The sequence below is a fragment of the Mobula birostris genome, unplaced genomic scaffold (genome assembly GCF_030028105.1).
Source record: "Mobula birostris isolate sMobBir1 unplaced genomic scaffold, sMobBir1.hap1 scaffold_1834, whole genome shotgun sequence".
In the NCBI taxonomy this organism is placed as follows: Eukaryota; Metazoa; Chordata; class Chondrichthyes; order Myliobatiformes; family Myliobatidae; genus Mobula; species Mobula birostris.
The window spans coordinates 25,471-47,829 of record NW_027274881.1 but is presented as its reverse complement, the minus strand read 5'-3'; the positions used below and the strand labels follow the sequence as shown (position 1 = coordinate 47,829).

Genomic DNA, 22,359 nt, shown 5'->3' with positions numbered 1-22,359 from the left:
CAGTATAGGTGCACCTCTCCCTGTAGGTGCACATTTCAGTGCTCACATTTGCACACTTACACTTACATCCCTGTATTTGCACCCTTACATCCTTGTAGTTGCACATTTGTGTATTTGTGTGCAAACACTCACTGCTTTAGCATACTCACTCTTTGCAGGTGCTCAATCCTTGCATCTGCACACTTACACCTCATTCATTTGTACCTCACATGCTCTGTGCCCACACATTGGCACTCTGTTGTTACATAATCACGTTTGCACACACCTGCCCCATGCACTTGCACACTCACACCTGAGCCTAGGCATTCACATGCTCCAGCACTGTCCACGTTTGTGTGTTCACACCCCCAGCATTTGCTCACTCATACCCAGTGCAAGTGTAAACACACCACCAGTACTTGTGTACAAACAATGCACTTACACACTTACAACCCCACAATGGACTGCACACCCTGCTTTTGCACACTCAAGGATTTGCACACCATAAGTGTGCACTGATGTTTCACACATTTGCAGTTAGACCCCACACACACTTGCACAATAAGACCACACAGTGTGCATTTAAACACACCATCTCTCTGAATTTACACTCACATCTTCAGTTGTTCAGATGCTCACACTTGCTCACCCTCATAGTGAGCACACTCACACTCCCATGGTCAGATCACATTTCTTTTCCCCTTGGAATTTCCAATTTATTTCAAACTGTAAAAAGATTTAAAAGTATATCATGCACAGTTCCCATCTCTGTATCCTGTGTCAGCCCCAAACCAGGAGCAGCGTGTACAGTTCCCATTTCCATATCCACTACGTCAGACCCACACTGGGAGACCGTACACAATTCCACTCTCCGTATCCCTGGGTCAGACCCACACCAGGAGACCGTACACAGTCCCGTCTCCGATTCCTGTGTCAGGCCCAAACCAGGAGCACCGTGCACAGTTCCCATCTCCATATCCCTGGGTCAGACTCACATCGGGAGCACCGTGCACAGTTCCCGTCTCTGTATCCCCTTGGGTCAGACCCATACTGGGAGCACCGTACACAGTTCCCATCTCCGATTCCTGGGTCAGACCCATACCTGGAGCACCATGGACATTTCCTGTCTCCATATCCCTGGGTCAGACTCACATCGGGAGCACCGTGCACAGTCCCGTCTCCGTATCCCAGGGTCAGACCCACACCAGGAGACTGTGCGTGGTTCCCGTTCTTGGGTCTTGTAGGCCACACCCATGTTCTCTGCTTGTGTTCCACCCAACCCTTTGACACCCACCCTGTTGCCCCTGAGTGGGGATTTCCCATGTAAACATCGACCTGTCACATCACATTACGTTTGCGGGGGGCATGGTGGACGGAGGGCAGCACCTTTCCCCATCTGACCTCCCACCTTCCCAGCACTCGGACCGTGCGGTGATCCCGCCAAATCCTCACAGTCCGCACTCTGTTGCTGTGCAGGAGGTCCTGGGAGACGAAGGCGGTCTCCTCTCTCTGCTACCGGACGTTCAGCCCGCTGGCTCTTCGCCCTTGCAGCCTCCTGCCGGTGGCTAGGGTAGAAGTTCCTTGGCTCCCGCACTGGCAGGGGCTGAGTCTCTCTTCCCTCCTCCTCCTCCTCTTCCTTCTGTACCCGCCGGTGCCTCATCAGAGTAGCCGCAGGTGTCGGGAGCGCTTTCTTCACGCGTGTCTGAGAGTGGGATTGAATGTGGATGGAGAGGCAATTAGATACTGTGGCAAACTGTTTGCCCGCTGGGGACTCGCGGTGCTCTCTCACCTCCCCTCGTGCATGTACCCACACTCGAAGCTCCCCTCTGCATTCCCCTCCACACATTCCTCCCCCCCTCCACTCACCCTCCACCCCACTTCTGCTCCTGAGCCCAGCACCCCTCGCACACTCATTCTGAATTTCCGGGCTGCCGTGCCGTCTTCTGTCCCTACATTTCCCTCCATTCCGCCCCCCCCACCGCGCAATCCTTCAGTGCCCTTCCCCCCTCCTCTCCCTAACCTTTCCCACTCTCTCTGCCTCTGGCCTTCTCAAGCCCTCTCCACTCTTCTTTCTCCTCTCCCTCCCTCACCCCCTCTCACCAGTCCCTGCCCCTCCTCACCCACCTTGGCCTCCTCCCCCAGTTCCAGAGGGTCCACGGACGAGACTCTGCCCAGGCTAGGTGCCCCTGACAGTTGGCTCAGGGCACTGAGGTCCCACAGCGACCGGCTGCTCTTCGACCTGTTTTCCATCGTTGTCCTAGCCCGCCGCAGGTTGCGTAGGATGTCGCTGAGCGCGGGAGAGACCCCTGGACGGCTGAGAGGTGAGCGGTGACCAGCTAGGGGGGCCCTAGGAGGTGGGAGGGGCTCCGGATGCACTGTCCGGCGAGACGCCACGCGGTGAGCAAAGGGGGAGAGATTTCCAAGACTTACGGGATTCTGTAGGGGCCCGGAATTTCTGAGAGGCCCAGTGGGGAGAGTGGCAGAAATCCCAGAGTCCACTGGATTCCCAGGCGTCCCCGGGGGGTGGGGAAACTGACTTCCTGCGGTCCCAGTCTTTACAAATGCTGCAGGGAAGAATGGGGAGGGATTTCCCAGGCTCGTTGGAATCCAGAGGGCCCCAGAACTTCCAGGAGACCCAGGGAGGAGAGAGGAGGGATTCCTGAGTGTCCCATTGAGAAGGGCTTCCCGGGGGGGGAGAGAGGAGGGATTCCTGAGTGTCCCATTGAGAAGGGCTTCCCGGGGAAGGAGAGAGGAGGGATTCCTGAGTGTCCCATTGAGAAGGGCTTCCCGGGGGAGGGGCCAAGATGAGGCATACAGGGTGCGGAACTCGCAGTCGAACGCATCAACCACCTGGCCGGTCAGGAGGGTGGCGAGGTGTCGATGGAGGCGAGCATCTGTCCAGGTGAAACTGTAGGAGCCGGAGGGAGAGTGAGGGGGAGAGGAGGGAGGGAGGGGGGAGAGGGTGAGGGAATGGGAAGATTGGGGGGGGGAGAGAGAGGGAGGAGGGGAGAGGGGGTAGAGAGAGGGGGGGGGAGGGAGTAAGAGGGGAGGGGGAGGGAGTGAGAGGGGAGGGGGGAGGGAGTGAGAGGGAGGGGGAGAGAGAGGGAGGAGAGGAGAGAGGAGTGAGGGGTGAAGGGGAGGAAGGAGGGAGGGGGACGGGAGATTAGTTGGACATTTCAATGATCTGGTGCCTTCCCAGCACACCTCTAGAGCCTCCGCTGACCCCTCACTCACCCACTTCCTTCCTCCCTCCTCTCCCATTCCCCCAGTCCCCAATGTAGCTCCATCCCTCTAACTCCCTCACAACCTCATCCCTCTGTCTTCTCCAAATTCTCCATCTGTCCATCTTCAGTCCTCCCTATTCTTCTCACATCCTCTCCCCACACCCATCCATCACCACTGCTTTAAACCTTCCTCCTCTCCCTTCCCTCCCCCATCCCTCACTCAATCTCCTCTGCCCCCCTCCCGCACCCTCTCCTCCCCATCTCCTCCCCCTTCTTTCCATCCTGTAGTCACTCTCTTCCCTCCCACAGTCCCACCTCATCTCCCTCACCCGTAGGACCCGTCACCACCTTCCCTCCCACAGTCCCGTCCCATCTCCTTCACCTGTAGGTCCCCATCACCACCTTCCCTCCCACAGTCCAGTCCCACCTCATCTCCCTCACCTGTAGGTCTCGTCACCACCTTCCCTCCCACAGTCCAGTCCCACCTCATCTCCCTCACCTGTAGGTCTCGTCACCACCTTCCCTCCCATAGTCCCACCTCATCTCCCTCACCTGTAGGATCCTGTCACCACCTTCCCTCCCACAGTCCCGTCCCATCTCCTTCACCTGTAGGTCCCCATCACCACCTTCCCTCCCACAGTCCAGTCCCACCTCATCTCCCTCACCCGTAGGTCTCGTCACCACCTTCCCTCCCACAGTCCCGTCCCATCTCCCTCACCTGTAGGTCCCCATCACCACCTTCCCTCCCACAGTCCAGTCCCACCTCATCTCCCTCACCTGTAGGTCTCGTCACCACCTTCCCTCCCACAGTCCAGTCCCACCTCATCTCCCTCACCTGTAGGTCTCGTCACCACCTTCCCTCCCATAGTCCCACCTCATCTCCCTCACCTGTAGGATCCTGTCACCACCTTCCCTCCCACAGTCCCGTCCCATCTCCCTCACCCGTAGGTCTCGTCACCACCTTCCCTCCCACAGTCCCGTCCCATCTCCCTCACCTGTAGGTCCCCATCACCACCTTCCCTCCTACAGTCCCACCTCCCTCACCTGTAGGATCCTGTCACCACCTTCCCTCCCACAGTCCCGTCCCATCTCCCTCACCTGTAGGATCCTGTCACCACCTTCCCTCCCACAGTCCCACCTCCCTCACCTGTAGGTCCCCATCACCACCTTCCCTCCCCCAGTCCCACCTCCCTCACCTGTAGGTCCCCATCACCACCTTCCCTCCTACAGTCCCACCTCCCTCACCTGTAGGTCCCCATCACCACCTTCCCTCCTACAGTCCCGTCCCATCTCCCTCACCTGTAGGTCCCCATCACCACCTTCCCTCCTACAGTCCCACCTCATCTCCCTCACCTGTAGGACCCGTCACCACCTTCCCTCCCACAGTCCCGTCCCACCTCCCTCACCTGTAGGACCCGTCACCACCTTCCCTCCCCCAGTCCCACCTCCCTCACCTGTAGGTCCCCATCACCACCTTCCCTCCCCCAGTCCCACCTCATCTCCCTCACCTGTAGGACCCCGTCACCACCTTCTCTGCGTCCACCAGCAGGAATCGCTCCTTCACTGACCCGTCCACGGTGAGGCCATTCCGGGAACAGAAGGAGCAGCCTGCCAGGACTCGCACCCGCATGTGCTGTGGGGAGTGCAAGGGGAGAAGGCGGTTCATCTGGGCACACCATTGGAATCTACACCACCACCCCCCGCTTGCCTCCAACAGCCCCTCTCTCCCCATCTGCCTTACTCTGACTCAGTTCTCTCCCTCCACCTTCCCCTTTCTCCCTCCGCTGTTTTGCCAACACTCTTCCTTCACCAAGGTGTTACAGAGGGTCTCTCTTTGTGTACCAGGTTATATGTGAGTGTGTGAGCGCGAGCGTGTGTGTGTGAGTGTGAGCACGAGTGTGTGTGAGTGTGAGTGCATGTGAGTGGGTGTGAGCACGAGTGTGTGTGAGCGTGAGTGCATGTGTGTGTGTGTGTGTGTGTGTGTGAGCTTGAGCATGAGTGAATCTGTGTGAGCATCAGTATGTGTGTGAGTGCAAGTGCGTGTGTGTGAGTGTGAGTGCATGTGAGTGGGCGTGAGCATGAGTGTGTGTAACAGCATGAGCGTGAGCATGAGTGAGTGCGTGTGAGTGTAAGTACAAGTGTGTGTGAGAGTGAGTGCAAGTGCGTGTGTATGAGCGTGAGGGAGTGTGTGTGTGTCTGTGTGAGTGAGTGCGAGTACGAGTGTGTGTGAGCGTGAGTGCATGCATGAACGAGTGCGAGCGTGTGCGCTTGTGTATCTGTGTGTGTGTGTGTGTGTGTGTGTGTGTGTGTGTCCCAATACTCTTAGCTGAGCTCAGAGTCAGACACTCCCTGATAAGCCAGCACACACTATGCAAATATTGGATCTGTCCTTTGTCCCACACCCACACGTTGTCGTGCATCCAGTCCCATTGGTAAACTGTGAGCCACAGCCAAATCTGAAAAACCCTCACACCATTCACTGATACCCGCAGGAATCCTGAACCCCTTCCTGGCCCCGCGAGACAGAAGCCCCTCAAGAGGGGCTTGTCAGCCAGGAAGTGGAGTCACAGGTAGACAGGGACCCTGGGGAGTGTTGTAGAACAGAGGGACCCAGGGGTACAGGGCCATGGTTCCCTGAAAGTGGAGTCACAGGTAGACAGGGACCCTGGGGAGCATTGTAGAACAGTGTGACCCAGGGGTACGGGGACATGGTTCCCTGAAAGTGGAGTCACAGGTAGACAGGGCAGTGAAGAAGACGTTTGCCACGCTGGCCTTCATCAGTCAGGGCCCTGAGTACAGGAGTTGGGACGTTATGTTTCAGTTGTACAAGATGTTGGTGAGGCTGTACAGTTTTGGTCGCCCTGCTGCAGGAAAGATGCCATTCATGAGTACTGATTACTCAGCCCTGGGGAAAAAGTCTGTGCACATTCACCCTATCTGTGCCCCTCATGGTTTTATGCATCTCTGTAAGGACCCCCTCAGTCTCCTACACTCAAGGAATAAAGTCCCAACCTGTCCAACCTCTCTCCGTAACTCAGTCCCCGAGCCCCGGTAACATCCTCGTAAATCTCCTCTGCACCCTACCCAGCTCAATGGCATCTTGACCATAATGTGATAGAAGTTAACTCCGACTCTGACATCTGCTGTCCTCACCTCCATCAGCCAGAGATTGGTGTTGGTAGCCTGAGCCATGGCCATGAACAGTGGGACGTTATGTTGGTCCAGCAGCACATAGACCGGAATCTTCCGCAGTCGGGAGGTGTCAACCAAGTCTAGGAAAATATCCACGTCTGTAAACTGGTCCATGACGATGGCGATGACCTGAGGGAGGGGAGTATGTGGAAATGGGGAGGCAGGAGAATGGGGAAGGGGAGGAAAAAGGAGTGGGGGAAGATGGGGAGAGGGGAACGTGGGGATGGGGAGTGGGGACGTAGGGCAGGAGGGGGGAAGAGACAGGGAAGGGGGAGGACAGGGAAGGGGGAGGACAGGAGGAGGGGAGGATAGGGAGGAAAGCAAAATGAGGCACGATGCTAGGAGTCCTTCTCTCCTCTCTCTCTCGCCCAACATTACCTTCCTGAAACAGAACCTGTACATAGTACACTGAACTGCACATCCTACTCTGTGCGGCCTGACCAGAGTTCTTTTATAAAGTTACAACAGAAGATAGGGTTAAGCCCTACCACATTATAATCACTCTTTCCCCCCAACGCACACACACACCAAATGATAACGAGATTCTCACAGAGACAGAAATAGGCCCTTTGCCTTATCTGGTCCCTGCCAGACAGGATTACCACTTGTGCCAATATCATTTGCCCCGTTTGCCCCATATCCCTCTAAACCTTTCCTACAATGCGCCTGTCCAAAGCTTTTTAAATGCTGTTAATGTTCCAGCCTCAACCACATCCTCTGGGCAGCTCGTTCCATAGACAGACCACCATCTGGGTGAAAAAGTTTCCCCTCGGGTCCCTACTAAATCTCTCTAAACACAATACTCCAAGTGCGGCCTCATCAACATCTTGTACAACTACAACATAACATCCCAGCTCCTGTACTCAGTGCCCTGACTGATGAAGGGCAGCGTGGCAAACGTCTTCTTCACCGCCCTGTCTACCTGTGACTCTACTTTCAGGGAACCATGTCCCCATACCTCTGGGTCACTCTGTTCTACAACACTCCCCAGGGTCCCTGTCATTCACTGTGAAATTGCTATCTTGGTTTGTCTTCCCGAAACACAAGCCCTGACAATGATCACAATTACACTTCATTTGCCATTCCTTGGCCCACTTCCCCAGCTGACCAAAATCCCTCTATAAATGCTGAAAACCTTCTTCACTGTCTATGACTCTGCCGATTTCTGTGTCATCTACAAACCTGTGCATTCACATCCATATCATTAAAACATCAACCATCCCAGCACGGAGCCCTGGCGAACAGGCCTTCAAACTCTCACAGTCAGCCTCCACTTTCTGCCATCAAACTGAATCTGAGGCTGTCACACATACAGAAAGATGCTGGAAAAGGGCCGGTAACATCGGGAAGGATCCCACACACCCTGCTCGTGGACTGTTTGTCCCACTCCCATCAGGGAGGAGGCTACCTAGCGTCCACACCAGGACCTCCAGACTCAAAAGCAGTTCCTTTCCCCAAGCAGTGAGGCTGATCAACACCTCCACCCAGGAACTCACCCCTCCACACCCCCAACCACCACTACTTTATCATTTCCTGTCGGTTACCTTATGTACAGACACTTCTGTGTCTAGTGTCACTCTGGGAACATACAATCAATCTGTGTGTATAAGCTATCTTATATATCTATATTTATTGAGTTTTTAAAAAATATATTATTTATTGCATTTAATTATTTTGTTCTCCTATACATTTGTGTATTGGAAATGACATTAAACTATCTTGAATTGTGTGTTTGATTAGCGACTTCTCTCTCGATTCCATGTTAACATCCCAGAACAGCCCAATCTTTAAAACATTTTCGGAGGTCCTACTGAGGTCCATGTAGACCTCGTCTACCGCCCTGGCCTCAGCGAGCTTCTTGATTGCTTCTCCAAGGCTCCAGCACACATTCGAACTCAGTGAAGGACCCGGGAATGAGCAAGGAGAGGTGATGCAGTTTGGAATGGAAGGTTGTACTTCGGGCTGGAGGTCTGTGGTCTCAACAGACAGATGCAATGTTGGCCTTCATTGTTTGGCAGATTAAATTTAAGAGCAGGGAGCAGAATTTAAACTGTCCAGGGTCCTGGTGAGGCTGCACCAGGGATACTGCGATCTCCTTACTTTGAGGAAAGATAGGCTCAGGATTGGTTTATCATTTGAGATGCAGTGACAATTTTGTCTTGCATACAGATCAGATCATTACACAGTGCATCAAGGTAGAACAAGGGAAAACAATAACAGAGTGCAGAATAAAGTGTTACAGTTACAGAGAAAGGGCAGCGCAGACAGACAATAAACTGCAAGGGTCACGACGAGGTAGATTGTGAGGTCAAGAGTCCATCTTATCGTACTGGGGGACCGTTCAATAGTCTGATAACAGCGGGGTAGAAGCTGCCCTCGTGCTGGGCGACCGTTCAATAGTCTGATAACAGCGGGGTAGAAGCTGTCCTCGTACTGGGGGACCGTTCAATAGTCTGATAACAGCGGGGTAGAAGCTGCCCTCATGCTGGGGGAGCATTCAATAGTCTGATAACAGCGGGGTAGAAGCTGTCCTCGTACTGGGGGACCGTTCAATAGTCTGATAACAGCGGGGTAGAAGCTGTCCTCGAGCCTGGTGGGACGTGCTCTCAGGCTTTTGTATCTTCTGCCCGACGGGGGTGGGGGAGAGAGAATGTCCGGTGTGGGTGGGGTATTTGATCACACTGTCTGTTTTACTGAGACAGTGGGAAGTGTAGACAGGGTCCATGGAGGGGAGGCTGGTTTCCGTGATGTACTGAGCTGTGTCCACAACCCTCTGCGGTTTCCTGTGGTCGGGGCAGAGAGTGCAGCCTTGAAAGGCATGTTTAAGGTCAGTAAGGGAGGGGGAGAAACAATGTAAGAACTAGGAGCCAGAAATGGCTGCAACACCTGTACTCAACCTTTCTTTACCACCCTGTCTGCTTGTGGGGCCACTTTCGGTGGGCTGTGGGCTTGGACCCGAGATGCCTCTGTACATCAACACTATTAAGGGTTCGGCCATTTACTGTGTCCTGACCCTTTACGTTTCACCTCCCAAGCGGCAACACCTCACACTTGTCCAGATTAAACTGCGTCTACCATTTCACTGCCCATATCTGTAACTACATCCCAATCCCACTACTACTTAACATGCCCCTCCACTGCCAGTCCTGAGAAAACGCTGCCGGGTTGTTCCAATGATAGCTCATGCCCTCCAGGCCAAGCATTTTCGTCAAAGTTCAAAACAGCAGCTATGAAACAAAGAAACCCAAATGGACCTATTAAAACAAGACACCTGTCAAACACCAATGTGTAGAAGGAAAACACAAATCATGCAAACAATAATTGTAAGCGAATAGTGTCTGAACAGAGAGAGCCCATCCCCGGACCCTCAGTTCAGTGTAGAGTCGAACTGCGGGCTGAATGGGCCCATCGCTCACCTCGGGCCCCGTCACCCTGACCTTTTCAATCTGACCCAGTGCTTCAACTGTTGAAACACTGGTACACCCTGGGGTCTGGACCCTGCCACCTCCACTGGGCACGTACACAACCTGTCTGAATTGGCCGGGCACTTCAATCGCCCAAACATCGGCTTCAGTTGCATCGATACAAACATGAGAACTTGGAGAAGCAGTCAGCCATTCGGCCCCTCAAGCCTGCCCCACCATTCAATAAGAAAATGACTGATTTGGCCAGAGACTCAGCTTCACCTACCTTTTCCCCATAACCCTGAATTCCCTGCCAAGCAAGAATCTGTCCATCTGTGTCTTAACATATTTAATGAGGCAGTCTCTACTGGTTGCCCGGGCAGAGAATTCACAGATTCTCTACTGTCGGAGAAAAGCCTCTCCTCGTCTCTGAATCTGACTCACTGTCAGGTTCAATGTCATGAAACCTGTTGTAATGTGGCAGCAGTACAATGCAATACATAATCATAAAAACTATAAATTATAAGTGTATATATCTTTTAAAAAGTTAAATTAAATAAATATGCAAGAAGAGGGTAAAAGAAGTGGTACAGGAAGGCAGCATTCATGGGCTGATGGACCGTTCAGAAATTGGATGGCAGAGGGAAAGAAGCTGTTCCTGAATTGTGCCTTCTCCCTGATGGTTGCAATGGGAAGAAGGCTTGTACGCAAGGCCACAAAGGAGCAGAATTCGGCCATTTGGCCCATCGAGTCTGCTTCACCATGTCATAATGACTGATCCATTTTCCCTCTCAGCCCCAGTCTCCCCGTGTCCCTTCAAGCCCTGACTAATCAAGAATCTACCTTAAAAATACCCAATGACTTGGCCTCCACAGCGGCCTGTGGCAACAAGTTCCACAGATTCACCAGCCTCTGGCAAAGAAAATTTCTCCTCATCTCCATTCTAAAAGGATGTCCCTTTATTCAGAAGCTGCCCCACCACAGGAATTGTCCTGGGTGATGGGGTCCTAAATGCCTTTTTCAGGCATTGCTCTTGAAGGTGTCCTGGACACTGGGGAGGTCAGTGCCCGTGATGGAGAGGACTGAGTTAACGTCTCTCTGCAGTTTATTTTGATTTTGTGCAGTAGCCCCCCACCCCCCACACCAGACGGTGGTGCAGCCAGTTACAATGCTCACACGGTACATCCGTAGAAATTTGCAGGCTTCTTTGCTGACATACCAAATCTCTTCAAACTCCAAATGAAATATAACCACTGTTCTGCCTTCTTTGTAACTGCATCAATATCCTGGGCCCAGGATAGATCCCCAGAGATCCTTTATCCTAAATTGATTCCCCTCAAACTTGAAGCTATGTCCCTGGTTCTAGTCTCACTCAGCAGTGGAAACTTTCCTGCCTCTATCTTATCCATCCCTTTCATAATTGTAATGTTTCGATAAGAGCCCCTCTCATTCTTCTGAATTCCAGCGAGAATAGTCCCAGGCGACTCAGTTTCTCCTTGTAGAGTAACCCCCTCATCTCCAGAATCAACCTGTGAACCTCATCTGCATGAGACTGGGACAGAGAGAAGGGGGGGGGGGGGAGGACAGGGGGGAGGGGAGCAGAGAGAGGAGGGGATGGGAGAGAGAGAGGGGAGGGGAAGAGAGCAGGGGAGTCTTGGGCATTGAGAGAGGGGGCAGGGGAGGGGGAGAGGGGAGGGGGAGGGGGAGAGGGGAGGGGGAGGGGGAGGGAGGGGGAGAGGGGGAGGTGGTGGGGGAGAGGGAGGGGGAAGGGGCAGGGGGAGAGGAGGCAGAGGGAGTGGGGAGGGGGAGAGGGGGCAGAGGGAGTAGGGGCAGAGGTAGAGGGGGCAGAGGGAGTGGAGGAGGGGGCAGAGGGAAAGGGACAGAGGGAGTAGGGGAGGGGGGAGAGGGGCAGAGGTAGAGGGGGCAGAGGTAGAGGGGGCAGAGGGAGTGGAGGAGGGGGGCAGAGGGAAAGGGACAGAGGGAGTAGGGGAGGGGGAGAGGGACAGAGGGAGTAGGGGAGGGGGAGAGGGGCAGAGGTAGAGGGGGCAGAGGGAAAGGGGCAGAGTGAGAGGTGGAGAGGGGGCAGAGTGAGGGGGAGAGGGAGGGGGGGAGGGGGAGTGGGGGAGGGGGGAGAGGAGGGCAGAGGGAGGGGGAGGCAGAGTGAGAGAAGGAGAGATGAGTGACAGCGAAGTAGAGATTTGCCAGCGTGGTGGCAGAGTGCAGCTATGTATAATGTTGAAATTCCCCGCTAAACCAGTGTTACAGGGGGAGTAGCTGGTGTCATTCCTGAAATGTTTGCGGGACAGGTAGGAGGAGATAGCTTCCACATTTTTTCTCACCACTCCCTGAGTCACATTGTTTGCAAAGTGGGGACGTGTGACTCAGGGAGTGGTGCATTTACAACTGGTTTCCCTATCAGACAGATTTAACCCTCTCATCCAACGCTCCCTGTCTGCACACTGTGCACAGGAGAAGCCCCATTCCTCCACTGGTGTGAACTCAATCCATTTAGTGGGTTAAGACGTGGCTATACTTCATCAGGCGTCTGAGAAGACTTAGTATATCCCAAAAGAAACTGACAAATTTCTACCGATGTACAGTGGAAAGCATTCTAACTGTCTGGTCTGGAGAGGCCACTGCACAGGATCGGAAAAAGCTGCAGAAAGTTGTAAACTCAGCACCAGCCTCCCCAGCATCGAGCACACCTTCAAAAGGTGTTGCCTCTGAAAGGGGGAATCCATCACTGAGGATGCCCATCACCCGGGACGTGCCCTCGTCTCACTGCTGCCGTCACAGGGGAGGTACAGGAGCAGCTTCATCCCCTCTGAGTGGACAATGAACCCACAAACCCTTCCTCAGTATTACTATGTTCTTTTTAGACTACTTATCTCTTTTAGTTTTATATATTTACATAATTAAACATAACAATGATGGAAACAGGCCATCTCGGCCCTTCTAGTCTAATTATTACTGTAGTTTTATCGTTTTATTATGTATTGAACTGTACAGTTGCAAAACAAGAAATTTCATGACATATATCAGTGATATTAAACCTAATTCTGATTCTAGGGAGGGCGAGAGGACTCAGGACCAGAGACCTAAATTTCAGTCCCTGACATCCCTTGGTGCTGGTAAGAGTTTGAAGGTGCAGGAAGGTAGGAAACCACAGACAGTGTAGGACTCAGCCCGATGCATCAGGTCAGGAGGCATGGGATCCAGGAAAGCTTGGCTGTGTGGACTTGGAATGGCCTTGTCCACAGCAGGCAATAGGTGGAGCGTACTTGAGATCGGTGACCAGTGGTGTTCCACAGGGATCTGTTCTGGGACCCCTCCTCTGTGATTTTTTTATAAATGACTTGGATGAGGAAATGGAAGGGTGCATTAGTAAGTTTGCAGGTAAGATTGAATAGGTTCGGCCTTTATTCCTTGGAATGTAGAAGATTGAGGGGAGGTTTGACAGAGGCTTACCAAGTTTTGTGGGGTATAGATATAAAAGCAAGCAAGCCTTTACTGTTGAGTTTGGTTGGGTTAAGAGCGAAGGATGAAAAGTATAAAGGAAACATGAGGGGAAACTTCTTCACTCAGAGGGTGGTGAGAGTGTGGAACGAGCTGCATGTAAGTTTGATTTCAACGTTTAAGAGAAGCTTGGACAAGTAGATGGATGGCAGGGGTCTGGACGCCTAAAGTCCTGGAGCAGGTCGATGGCAGCAGGCAGCTTAAATAGTTCGGCCTGTTTCTACACTATACCTTTCTATGACTATGACACAAAAGTTGATGGTGTGGATAGTGTAGGTTACAATGGGACATTGACAGGATGCAGAGTTGGGCTGACAAGTGGCAGATGGAGTTCAATCTGGAAAAGTGTGAATAGATGCACTTTGTAAGATCGAATTTGAAGGCAGAGTACAGGGTTAACGGCAGGATTCTTAACAGTGTAGTGGATCAGGGGGATGTAGCACAGCTAGAGGTTCCTCAAAGTTGATGGGTGATTAAGAATGCATATGGTGTGTTGGCCTTCATGAGTCAGGGGACTGAGTTCAAGAGCTGTGAGGTAATGTTGCAGCTCTATAAGACTCTGGTTACACCACTCTTGGAGCATTGAGTTCAGTTCTGGTCACCTCATTATAGGAAGGATGTGGAAGCTTTCGAGAGGGTGCAGAGGAGATTTACCAGGATCCTGCCTAGATTAGAGAGCGTGCCTTATGAAAAACAGTTGAGCGAGCTATAGCTTTTCTCTTTGGAGTGAAGGAGGATGAGAGGTGACTTGGTAAAAGTCTACAAAATGATAAGAAGCATTTATAGAGTGGACAGCCAAAGTATTTCTACAACCATCAGACACAGGAGCAGAATTAAGCCATCGTGTCTGTTCTGCCACTTCATCATGTCTGATCCATTTTCAATTCCATTTTAAATAGTCACCCCTCTATTCTGAGGCTATGCCCTCTGGTCTGAGACTCCCCCCTCGATAGAAAACATCCTCTCCACATTCACTGTCTAGGCCCTTCAATATTCGATAGGTCTCAAAGAGATCCCCTCATATTCTTCTAAACTCCAGCAAGTACAGGCCCAGAGCCATCAAACACTCCTTATATGTTAATTCTTTCTTTCCCAGAATCATTCTTGTAAACCTTCTCTGGATCCTCTCCAATGCCAGCACATCCTTTCTCAGCTAATAATATTCCAAGTAAAGTCTCACCAGTGCCTTAAAAACTCTCAACATTACATCCTTGCTTTTATATTCCAGTTCTCTTGAAATGAATGCTAACATTGCATTTGTTTTCCTCACCACCAACTCAACACCTTTAGAGGATCCTGCACAAGGACTCCCAAATCCCTTCACACCTCAGACTTTTGAATGATTTCTTCTTTAGAAAATAGTGAACCCGTTTATTCCTTCTCCCAAAGTGTATAACCACACACTTCCTGACACTGTATTCCATCTGCCACTTCTTTGCCCATTCTCCTAATCTGTCATCTTCCTGCTTTCTCAACACTACCTGTCCCTCCACCTTGTCCACCACCTACCCCACAAAGCCATGCTAACTGCCCCTAGTTAAGCCGTGATTTTTCAGTTCTCCCCAACTTCCTCAGAATCCACTCCAGTACCTTCCCCACCACTGACAGGAGATTTACTAGTCTACAATATATTCATCCCTGTTTCCCGTCGCGAACAATCGAGGGAGACACAGGAGATTGCAAATTAATTAATTAATGATTTCTTTAGTGATACAGCATGGAGTCAGCCCTACCGGTTCTTTGAGCCACACCGTGCACCCCACAACTCTGATTTAACCTTAACTTGATCGGGGGACAACTTACAATGACCAATTAGCCTGGCCGGTATGGCTTTGGACTGTGGGAGGAAACCAGAGCACCCGGGGAAAACGCACGCATTCCACGGGGAGGGAATACAAATACTGCTCCCAGAACGGAACGGTGCTGGAATTGAACTGCGGAGCTCTGGAACGCCCTGAGCTGAAATAGTGTCCCGCTAACTGGGACACCGCTGTGGATGCATCAACACACAATCTGCAGACACTCGGTCTCTACAGCGTCTGCGTGATGAATTCCACAGATACACCACACTCCGGCTAAAGAAATCCCTCCTCATCTCCTTTCCAAATGGCCATCCTTCTCTGCTGAGACTGTGCTCGCCACTCGATCTGGGCCTTTCAATATTCAATAAGTTTCAAAAAATCACCTCTCATTCTTCTAAACTCCAGACAGCACTGGCCCAGAGCCGTCACATGTTAACCTTTTCATTCCTGGGTTTGTTTTTGTCAACCTCCTCTGGAGCCCCTCCAATCCCAGTACAGTACATCCTTTCTTAGACAAAAGGCCTAAAACTGCCACAGTACTCCAGATGAGGCCTCACCAGTGCCCTCAGCATTACATCCTTGCTCTTATATTCTAGACCTCACAAACGAATGCAAACATTGCATTTGCCTTCCTCACTCCAGCTTAGTCTGCAAACTAACTTTTGGGGAATTCTGCACAAGGACTCCCAAGTCCCTTTGCAATCAGATTTTTGAATTTTTGCCCTGTTCAAGAAATAGTCTACATCTTTATTCCTTCTCCCAAAGTGCATGACCATACACTTCCAACACTGTATTCCACCTTTGCCCCGTCCCCTAATTTGTCCTTCTATCGCCTCTTCACTTCCTCAAAACTATCTGCCCCCTATTTTTCTATCGTCTGCAAACTTGGCCACAAATCCATCAATTGCATCATCAAAATCATTAACATACAACGTAAAAAAAATCCGACCCCTTTGGAATACCACAGGTCACAGGCAGGCAACCAGAATCTCTGGCGACGGTGGTGGAGGCAGATACGATCGGGTCTTTTAAGAGACTCCTGGACAGGTACATGGAGCTCAGAAAAATAGAGGGCTATGGGTAACCCTGGGTGATTTCTAAGGCAAGGACACGTTCAGCACAGCTTTGTGGGCCAAAGGGCCTGTATTGTGCTGTAGGTTTTCTATGTTTCTACTCCCACTCTTTGCCTCTTGCCAGTCAGCCAATCTTCTATCCATGCTAGTATCTTTCCTGCAATAACCATGGGCTATGCAGCCTCATGTGGGGCACGTTATGTGCAGAGTTTTGATTCAAAAGATTGGCAACTCCTTCCCATCTCACAGATGCTGCTCGAACCCTTGAGCAGTTCATTTGTGGTTCTACACTCTATGTTCTAACTCCATGTACAAGTTCGCAGATGACACCACTGCGGTGGGTCACATCTCAAAACATGATGTTGGAGAACAGGAAAGAGAGAGAGAGCTTAGTGACAGGGTGTCCTGACACAACCGTTCCCTCAAAACAAAAGTTCAAAGTAAATTTATTATCAAAGTGCCACCACTGAGACTCAGTCTCCTGTGGGTAAATACAAAAAACAGCACAGGATCAGTGAAAGGCCACACCCAGGATGGACAAACAACCAATGTGCAAAAGAAAACAAGCTGTGTAAACACAAAAGAAAATAATAGTAATAAAAAAAATACTGAGAACGTGAGATGAGTCCTTGAAGGTAAGTCCATAGGTTTGGGAACAGTTCAGTGAAGGGGCAAGGGAAGTTATCCCAGGCAACACACATCAAAGTTGCTGGTGAACGCAGCAGGCCAGGCAGCATCTCTAGGAAGTGGTACAGTCGACGTTTCAGGCCCAGACCCTTCGTCAGGACTAACTGAAGGAAGAGCTAGTAAGAGATTTGAAAGTGGGAGGGGGAGGGGGAGATCCAAAATGATAGGAGAAGACAGGAGGGGGAGGGATGGAGCCAAGAGCTGGACAGGTGATTGGCAAAAGGGATATGAGAGGATCATGAGACAGGAGGCCCAGGGAGAAAGACAAGGGGATGGGGGGAAAAACCCAGAGGATGGGCAAGGGGTATAGTCAGAGGGACAGAGGGAGAAAAAGGAGAGTGAGAGAGAAAGAATATACACACATATATATATATATACATACATATATACATATACACATACATACACACACACACACACACACACACAATTAATAAATAACAGAAGATGGGATACGAGGGGGAGGTGGGGCCTTAGCGGAAGTTAGAGAAGTCGATGTTCATGCCATCAGGTTGGAGGCTACCCAGACGGAATATAAGGTGTTGTTCCTCCAACCTGAGTGTGGCTTCATCTTTACAGTAGAGGAGGCCGTGAATAGACATGTCAGAATGGGAATGGGATGTGGAATTAAAATGTGTGGCCACTGGGAGATCCTGCTTTCTCTGGCGGACAGAGCGTAGATGTTCAGCAAAGCGGTCTCCCAGTCTGCGTCGGGTCTCACCAATATATAAAAGGCCACATCGGGAGCACCGGACGCAGTATATCAGCCCAGCCGACTCACAGGTGAAGTGTTGCCTCACCTGGAAGGACTGCCTGGGGCCCTGAGTGGTGGTGAGGGAGGAAGTGTAAGTGTAAGGGGAAGTTACCCCCTCGGGTTCAGGAGCCTGGTTGAGGGGTAATAACTGTTCCTGAACTTGGTGGTGTGGGCCCTGAAGCTCCTGTACCTTCATCCTGATGGCAGCAGTGAGAAGAGAGCCTGGCCTATGTGGTGAGGTTCTCTGATGGTGGATGCTGCTGTCCTGCAACAGGCTCAGTGCAGGGGAGGACTTTCCCCATGATGGACTGAGCCATACCATTACTATCAGTAGGGTTTGTATGAGATGGTCTTGACTCTGGGAGGGGAGCGTGCGGTGCACACACTCCTGTCTACATCAATGGGACTGAGGTCGAGATGGTTGAAATCTTCAAGTTCCCAACTGTGATATCACCAACAGCCTGTCCTGGACTACCTGACCAACACCTCCACGTTGTCAGGAGGCGAAAGAAATTCAGCATGTCCCCGTCGACCCTCACCAATTTTCACCGATGCACCACGGAAAGCATCTGATCCGGATGCATCACAGCTCAGTACGGCAACTGCTCCGCCCGGGACCGCAGGAAACCGCAGAGAGTTGTGGACACAGGTCAGCACATCACGGAAACCAGACTCCCCTCTGTCTACAGTTCACGTACTGTGTCCTACACTTCAGCCCCTACCACAGTTGACGTACTGTGTCCTACACCTCAGTCGATGTATTGTCCTACACCTCACTCTGTCCGTCCTTGGTCCTAAAACCAGCAGCTTTACACACTTACCCTCCCTCTGCTCCATCAGAGCACTGGTGGGGGGGGGGGGAAGAGAGGGAATCCATTCCTCCCTCAGTTTCATTCCATTCCTCCACCTCCATCCCTCCTCCTGCACCACCCACTCCTCTGACTTCCCCTGTCCTTCCCCATTACCAATCCCCCCTCACCTCCAGCCCCTCCTCCCTCGCCCTCCCTGCTCACCTGTTGGGCGTTCTGTAACAGCCTTCTCACCAACTCCTTGATGGTGGGTGCTCCCTCGGCAGGAGGGTGGGTGTACACTGCGGCCCGAGTGATGCCCTTCCACAACCCCTCTTCCGGCCAGCCCAGCGCCAGGCTTGGCGGTGGCGCGTCGGAACGCACTGGCCAGTAGGTGAGGGACGAAGTGGCGGAGGAGGGGCTGGTCAAGTCCCTCCCATTGGGACCCTCTACCTGATCCTCATCCTCCAGTGGCAGTGGGGTGTCTGACGGGCGGTAGGGACGGGCGCCGGCCTGCAAGCTGTGCGCCTCGGCAGCTGAGAGGAAAGGCCGTAGCCCCTCCTGTTCCAGGCAGCGGGCGAAGGCCAAAGGGCCGTCAGACAGCAGGGCCTCCAGCGCCCTGCGCTGCCTCTCACAGTACACAAACTGCGGCAGTGACTCTGACAGGCGGGGGTTCACATGCTCCTCGTCCAGGCACTGCACCTGGGAGGAGGCCATTTTGGAAACCTCTCCTTTCGGGTCCACACACGCTACCCTTCAGCTGCCGCTGCCCCTCCCTCCCCCTCAGGGGAGGGGAGGTCTGGATGACAACGATGGTGGGTCTCGCTACCCACTCAATGAGCCTCAAGACCTTCGAGCTATCACCTTTCCTTCATTTCAGGGTGATTACTCCTCCTTGGATCAAAGCTGCTGGCGTGTGTAGGGGAAAGCGAAAATGAGAGAAGGTCAGGGTCTCGGTAACCCCGATAATCCCCGTCCTCCCATTCACACCCCTCCCTATCTCTGTAACCCCGATAATCCCCGTCCTCCCGTTCACACCCCTCCCTATCTCGGTAATCCCTACACTCCCCACCCTCCCGTTCACATTCCTCCATCACCCCCTCCCTATCTCTGTAACCCCGATAATCCCCGTCCTCCTGTTCACACCCCTCCCTATCTCTGTAACCCCGACACTCCCCACCCTCCCGTTCACATTCCTCCATCACCCCCTATCTCTGTAACCCCGATAATCCCCGTCCTCCTGTTCACACCCCTCCCTATCTCTGAAACCCTGACACTCCCCCCTCCTGTTCAAACCCCTCCCTTGCCCTCTCCCTATCTTTGTAACCCCTACTTTCTCCATACCCCACTCATCCTTTCTCCCTCTTACTGTCTTCCTCCCCTCCCTCTTTAATCCGTCTCCCCCTCTCCTACTCTCCTGCCCCCTCCCCATCCTCACTGCTCTCTCACCCAGGCTCCCGTCTCTCCCCCTCGCTCTTCCCCGTACTCTCTCTCCATCTTTCTCCCCTCTCACTCTTGTCCTACTCCCCCTCTGAACTCCCTGTCATTCCCCCCTCCCACTCTCTCCTAACCTCCTCGTACAAGCCCCACATCCACCAGTGGTCAGCTCACCAAGCCTGGTCTCCGTCTCCCGACCTGTCCAGCTCCCCTCCCATCTCTCCCCCTCACTATTCCCCTCTCTCCCCCACACTATTCCCCTTTCCCCTCACTATTCCCCTTTCCTCTCTCACTATTCCCCTCTCTCCCCTCACTATTCCCCCCTTTCCCCTCACTATTCCCCCCTTTCCCCTCACTATTCCCCTTTCCCCCTCACTATTCCCCTTTCGCCCCTCATAATTCCCCTCTCCCCCTCACTATTCCCCTCTCCCCCTCACTATTCCTCTCTCCCCCTCACTATTCCCTTTCCCTGTCACTATTCCCCTCTCTCCCCCTCACTATTCCCCTCTCTCCCCCTCACTATTCCCCTTTCCCTGTCACTATTCCCCTCTCTCCCCCTCACTATTCCCCTTTCCTCCCTCACTATTCCCCTCTCTCCCCCTCACTATTCCCCTCTCCTCCCTCACTATTCTCCTCTCTCCCCTCACTATTCCGCTCTCTCCCCACACTATTCCCCTTTCCTCCCTCACTATTCCCCTCTCTCCCCCTCACTATTCTCCTCTCCCCTCACTATTCTCCTCTCCCCCTCACTATTCTCCTTTCCCCCTCACTATTCCCCTCTCTCCCCCTCACTATTCCCCTGTTACCCCCTCACTATTCCCCTTTCCCCCTCACTATTCCCCTCTCTCCCCCTCACTATTCCCCTCTCCCCTCACTATTCCCCTCTCCCCCTCACTATTCCCCTTTCCTCCCTCACTATTCCCCCTTCCTCCTTCAGTATTCTCCTCTCTCCCCTCACTTTTCCCCTTTTCTCCCTCACTATTCCCCTTTCCTCCCTCACTATTCCCCTTTCCTCCTTCAGTATTCTCCTCTCTCCCCTCACTTTTCCCCTTTCCTCCCTCACTATTCCCCTCTCCCCCTCACTATTCTCCTCTCCCCCTCACTATTCCCGTTACCCCTTCACTATTCCCGTTACCCTTTCACTATTCCCCTCTCCCCCTCACTATTCCCCTCTCTCCCCACACTATTCCCCTTTCCTCCCTCACTATTCCCCTCTCTCCCCCTCACTATTCTCCTCTCCCCCTCACTATCCCTCACTATTCCCCTCTCTCCCCCTCACTTTTCCCCTTTCCCCCTCACTATTCCCCTTTCCTCCCTCACTATTCCCTTCTTCCCCCTCACTATTCCCTTCTTCCCCCTCACTATTCCTCTCTCTCCCCTTCACTATTCCTCTCTCTCCCCTTCACTATTCCCCTCTCTCCCACTCACTATTCCCCTTTCCTCCTCACTATTCCCCTCCTCTCCCCTCACTATTCCCCTTTCCCCCTCACTATTCCCCTCTCTCCCCCTCACTATTCCCCTTTCCTCCCTCACTAGTCTCCTCTCTCCCCCTCACTATTCCCCTAACCCTCACCCTCTCCTCCCCCCCACTGTATCCCTCTCACTCACTCCATCTTATCCTCCCTCACTTCCTCCTCTGTAACCCTTTCTCTCCTTCCATGTCTCTCTACCTCTCCCCTCTCCCTCCCTTTCTTTTTGCTCCCTCTGTCTCTCTCTCTTTCCCCCCTTTCACTTCTTGTCCTCTCCCCCTCCATCCCTGTTTCTCTCTCTCTCCCCATCTTTCTCTCTCTCCCCCCATCTTTCTCTCTCTCTATCTCTCTCTCTCTCTCTCTCTCCCCACTCCTTCAGTTTCCATCTCTCTGCCCCCTCCCTCTCCCACCCATCCACCCACCGAGGTAGGGCAGCCTCGACTCACCTTGCACTCTTTCTCTCCGTCTGTATTTCACGGAACTGGAAAACCAGTCTGTCTTGTTCTGCCTCCAGTCCCTCCAGAACAGGTGCCGGCAGGGGAGGGGAGGGGAAACCTCCCTCCCACTTCCTCTTCCACTAAACCTCTGCCCTTCCTCACACGGGGGGGGGGCGGTATCAAATAACCATTGCAGACAAATCACCCCTCTCTACCCCTTAGTCTTCAGAGAGACTTGTGCCAGCTGGACAAAACCCCATCCCCTGACGTCCCGGGATCACTCTCACACACATTCGCTGTCCAGGATGCTGGGAGAGGAGGGGAGGGGCATTTGGGGATAACTTCCCACCCCCATCTCACCCTCCTCCCTCAATAGCTCCCTCACTCCATAAACCGGCAGGTGGCAGGTTAAAGGTGCCTCTACTTAAAGGGGAGGTGCTCACACACCTGTGCGGCAGAAATAAAACAAGGTACGGTGGGAGAGGAGTGAAGATCTCTGTAACCCCTACACACCCCTCTCCTGTTCAAACCCTCCCTCACCCCCTCGCTATCTCTGTAACCCCTACACTCCCCCACTCCTGTTCAAACCCCTGCCTC

The 22,359-nt window shown here is 52.7% G+C and overlaps 1 protein-coding gene across 1 annotated transcript; it reads right to left on the bottom strand.

Annotated features, from left to right (window-relative positions):
- Nucleotides 1–1,465: 1,465 nt before the first annotated feature.
- Nucleotides 1,466–22,032, bottom strand: LOC140192617 (protein FAM83E-like). The gene is given in 7 exon segments (XM_072250156.1): nt 1,466–1,582; nt 1,585–1,681; nt 2,104–2,887; nt 4,712–4,836; nt 6,357–6,524; nt 18,645–19,325; nt 21,772–22,032. Coding segments are annotated over 6 exon segments (1,704 nt in total). The 5' UTR covers nt 19,137–19,325; nt 21,772–22,032; the 3' UTR covers nt 1,466–1,544.
- Nucleotides 22,033–22,359: the final 327 nt, after the last annotated feature.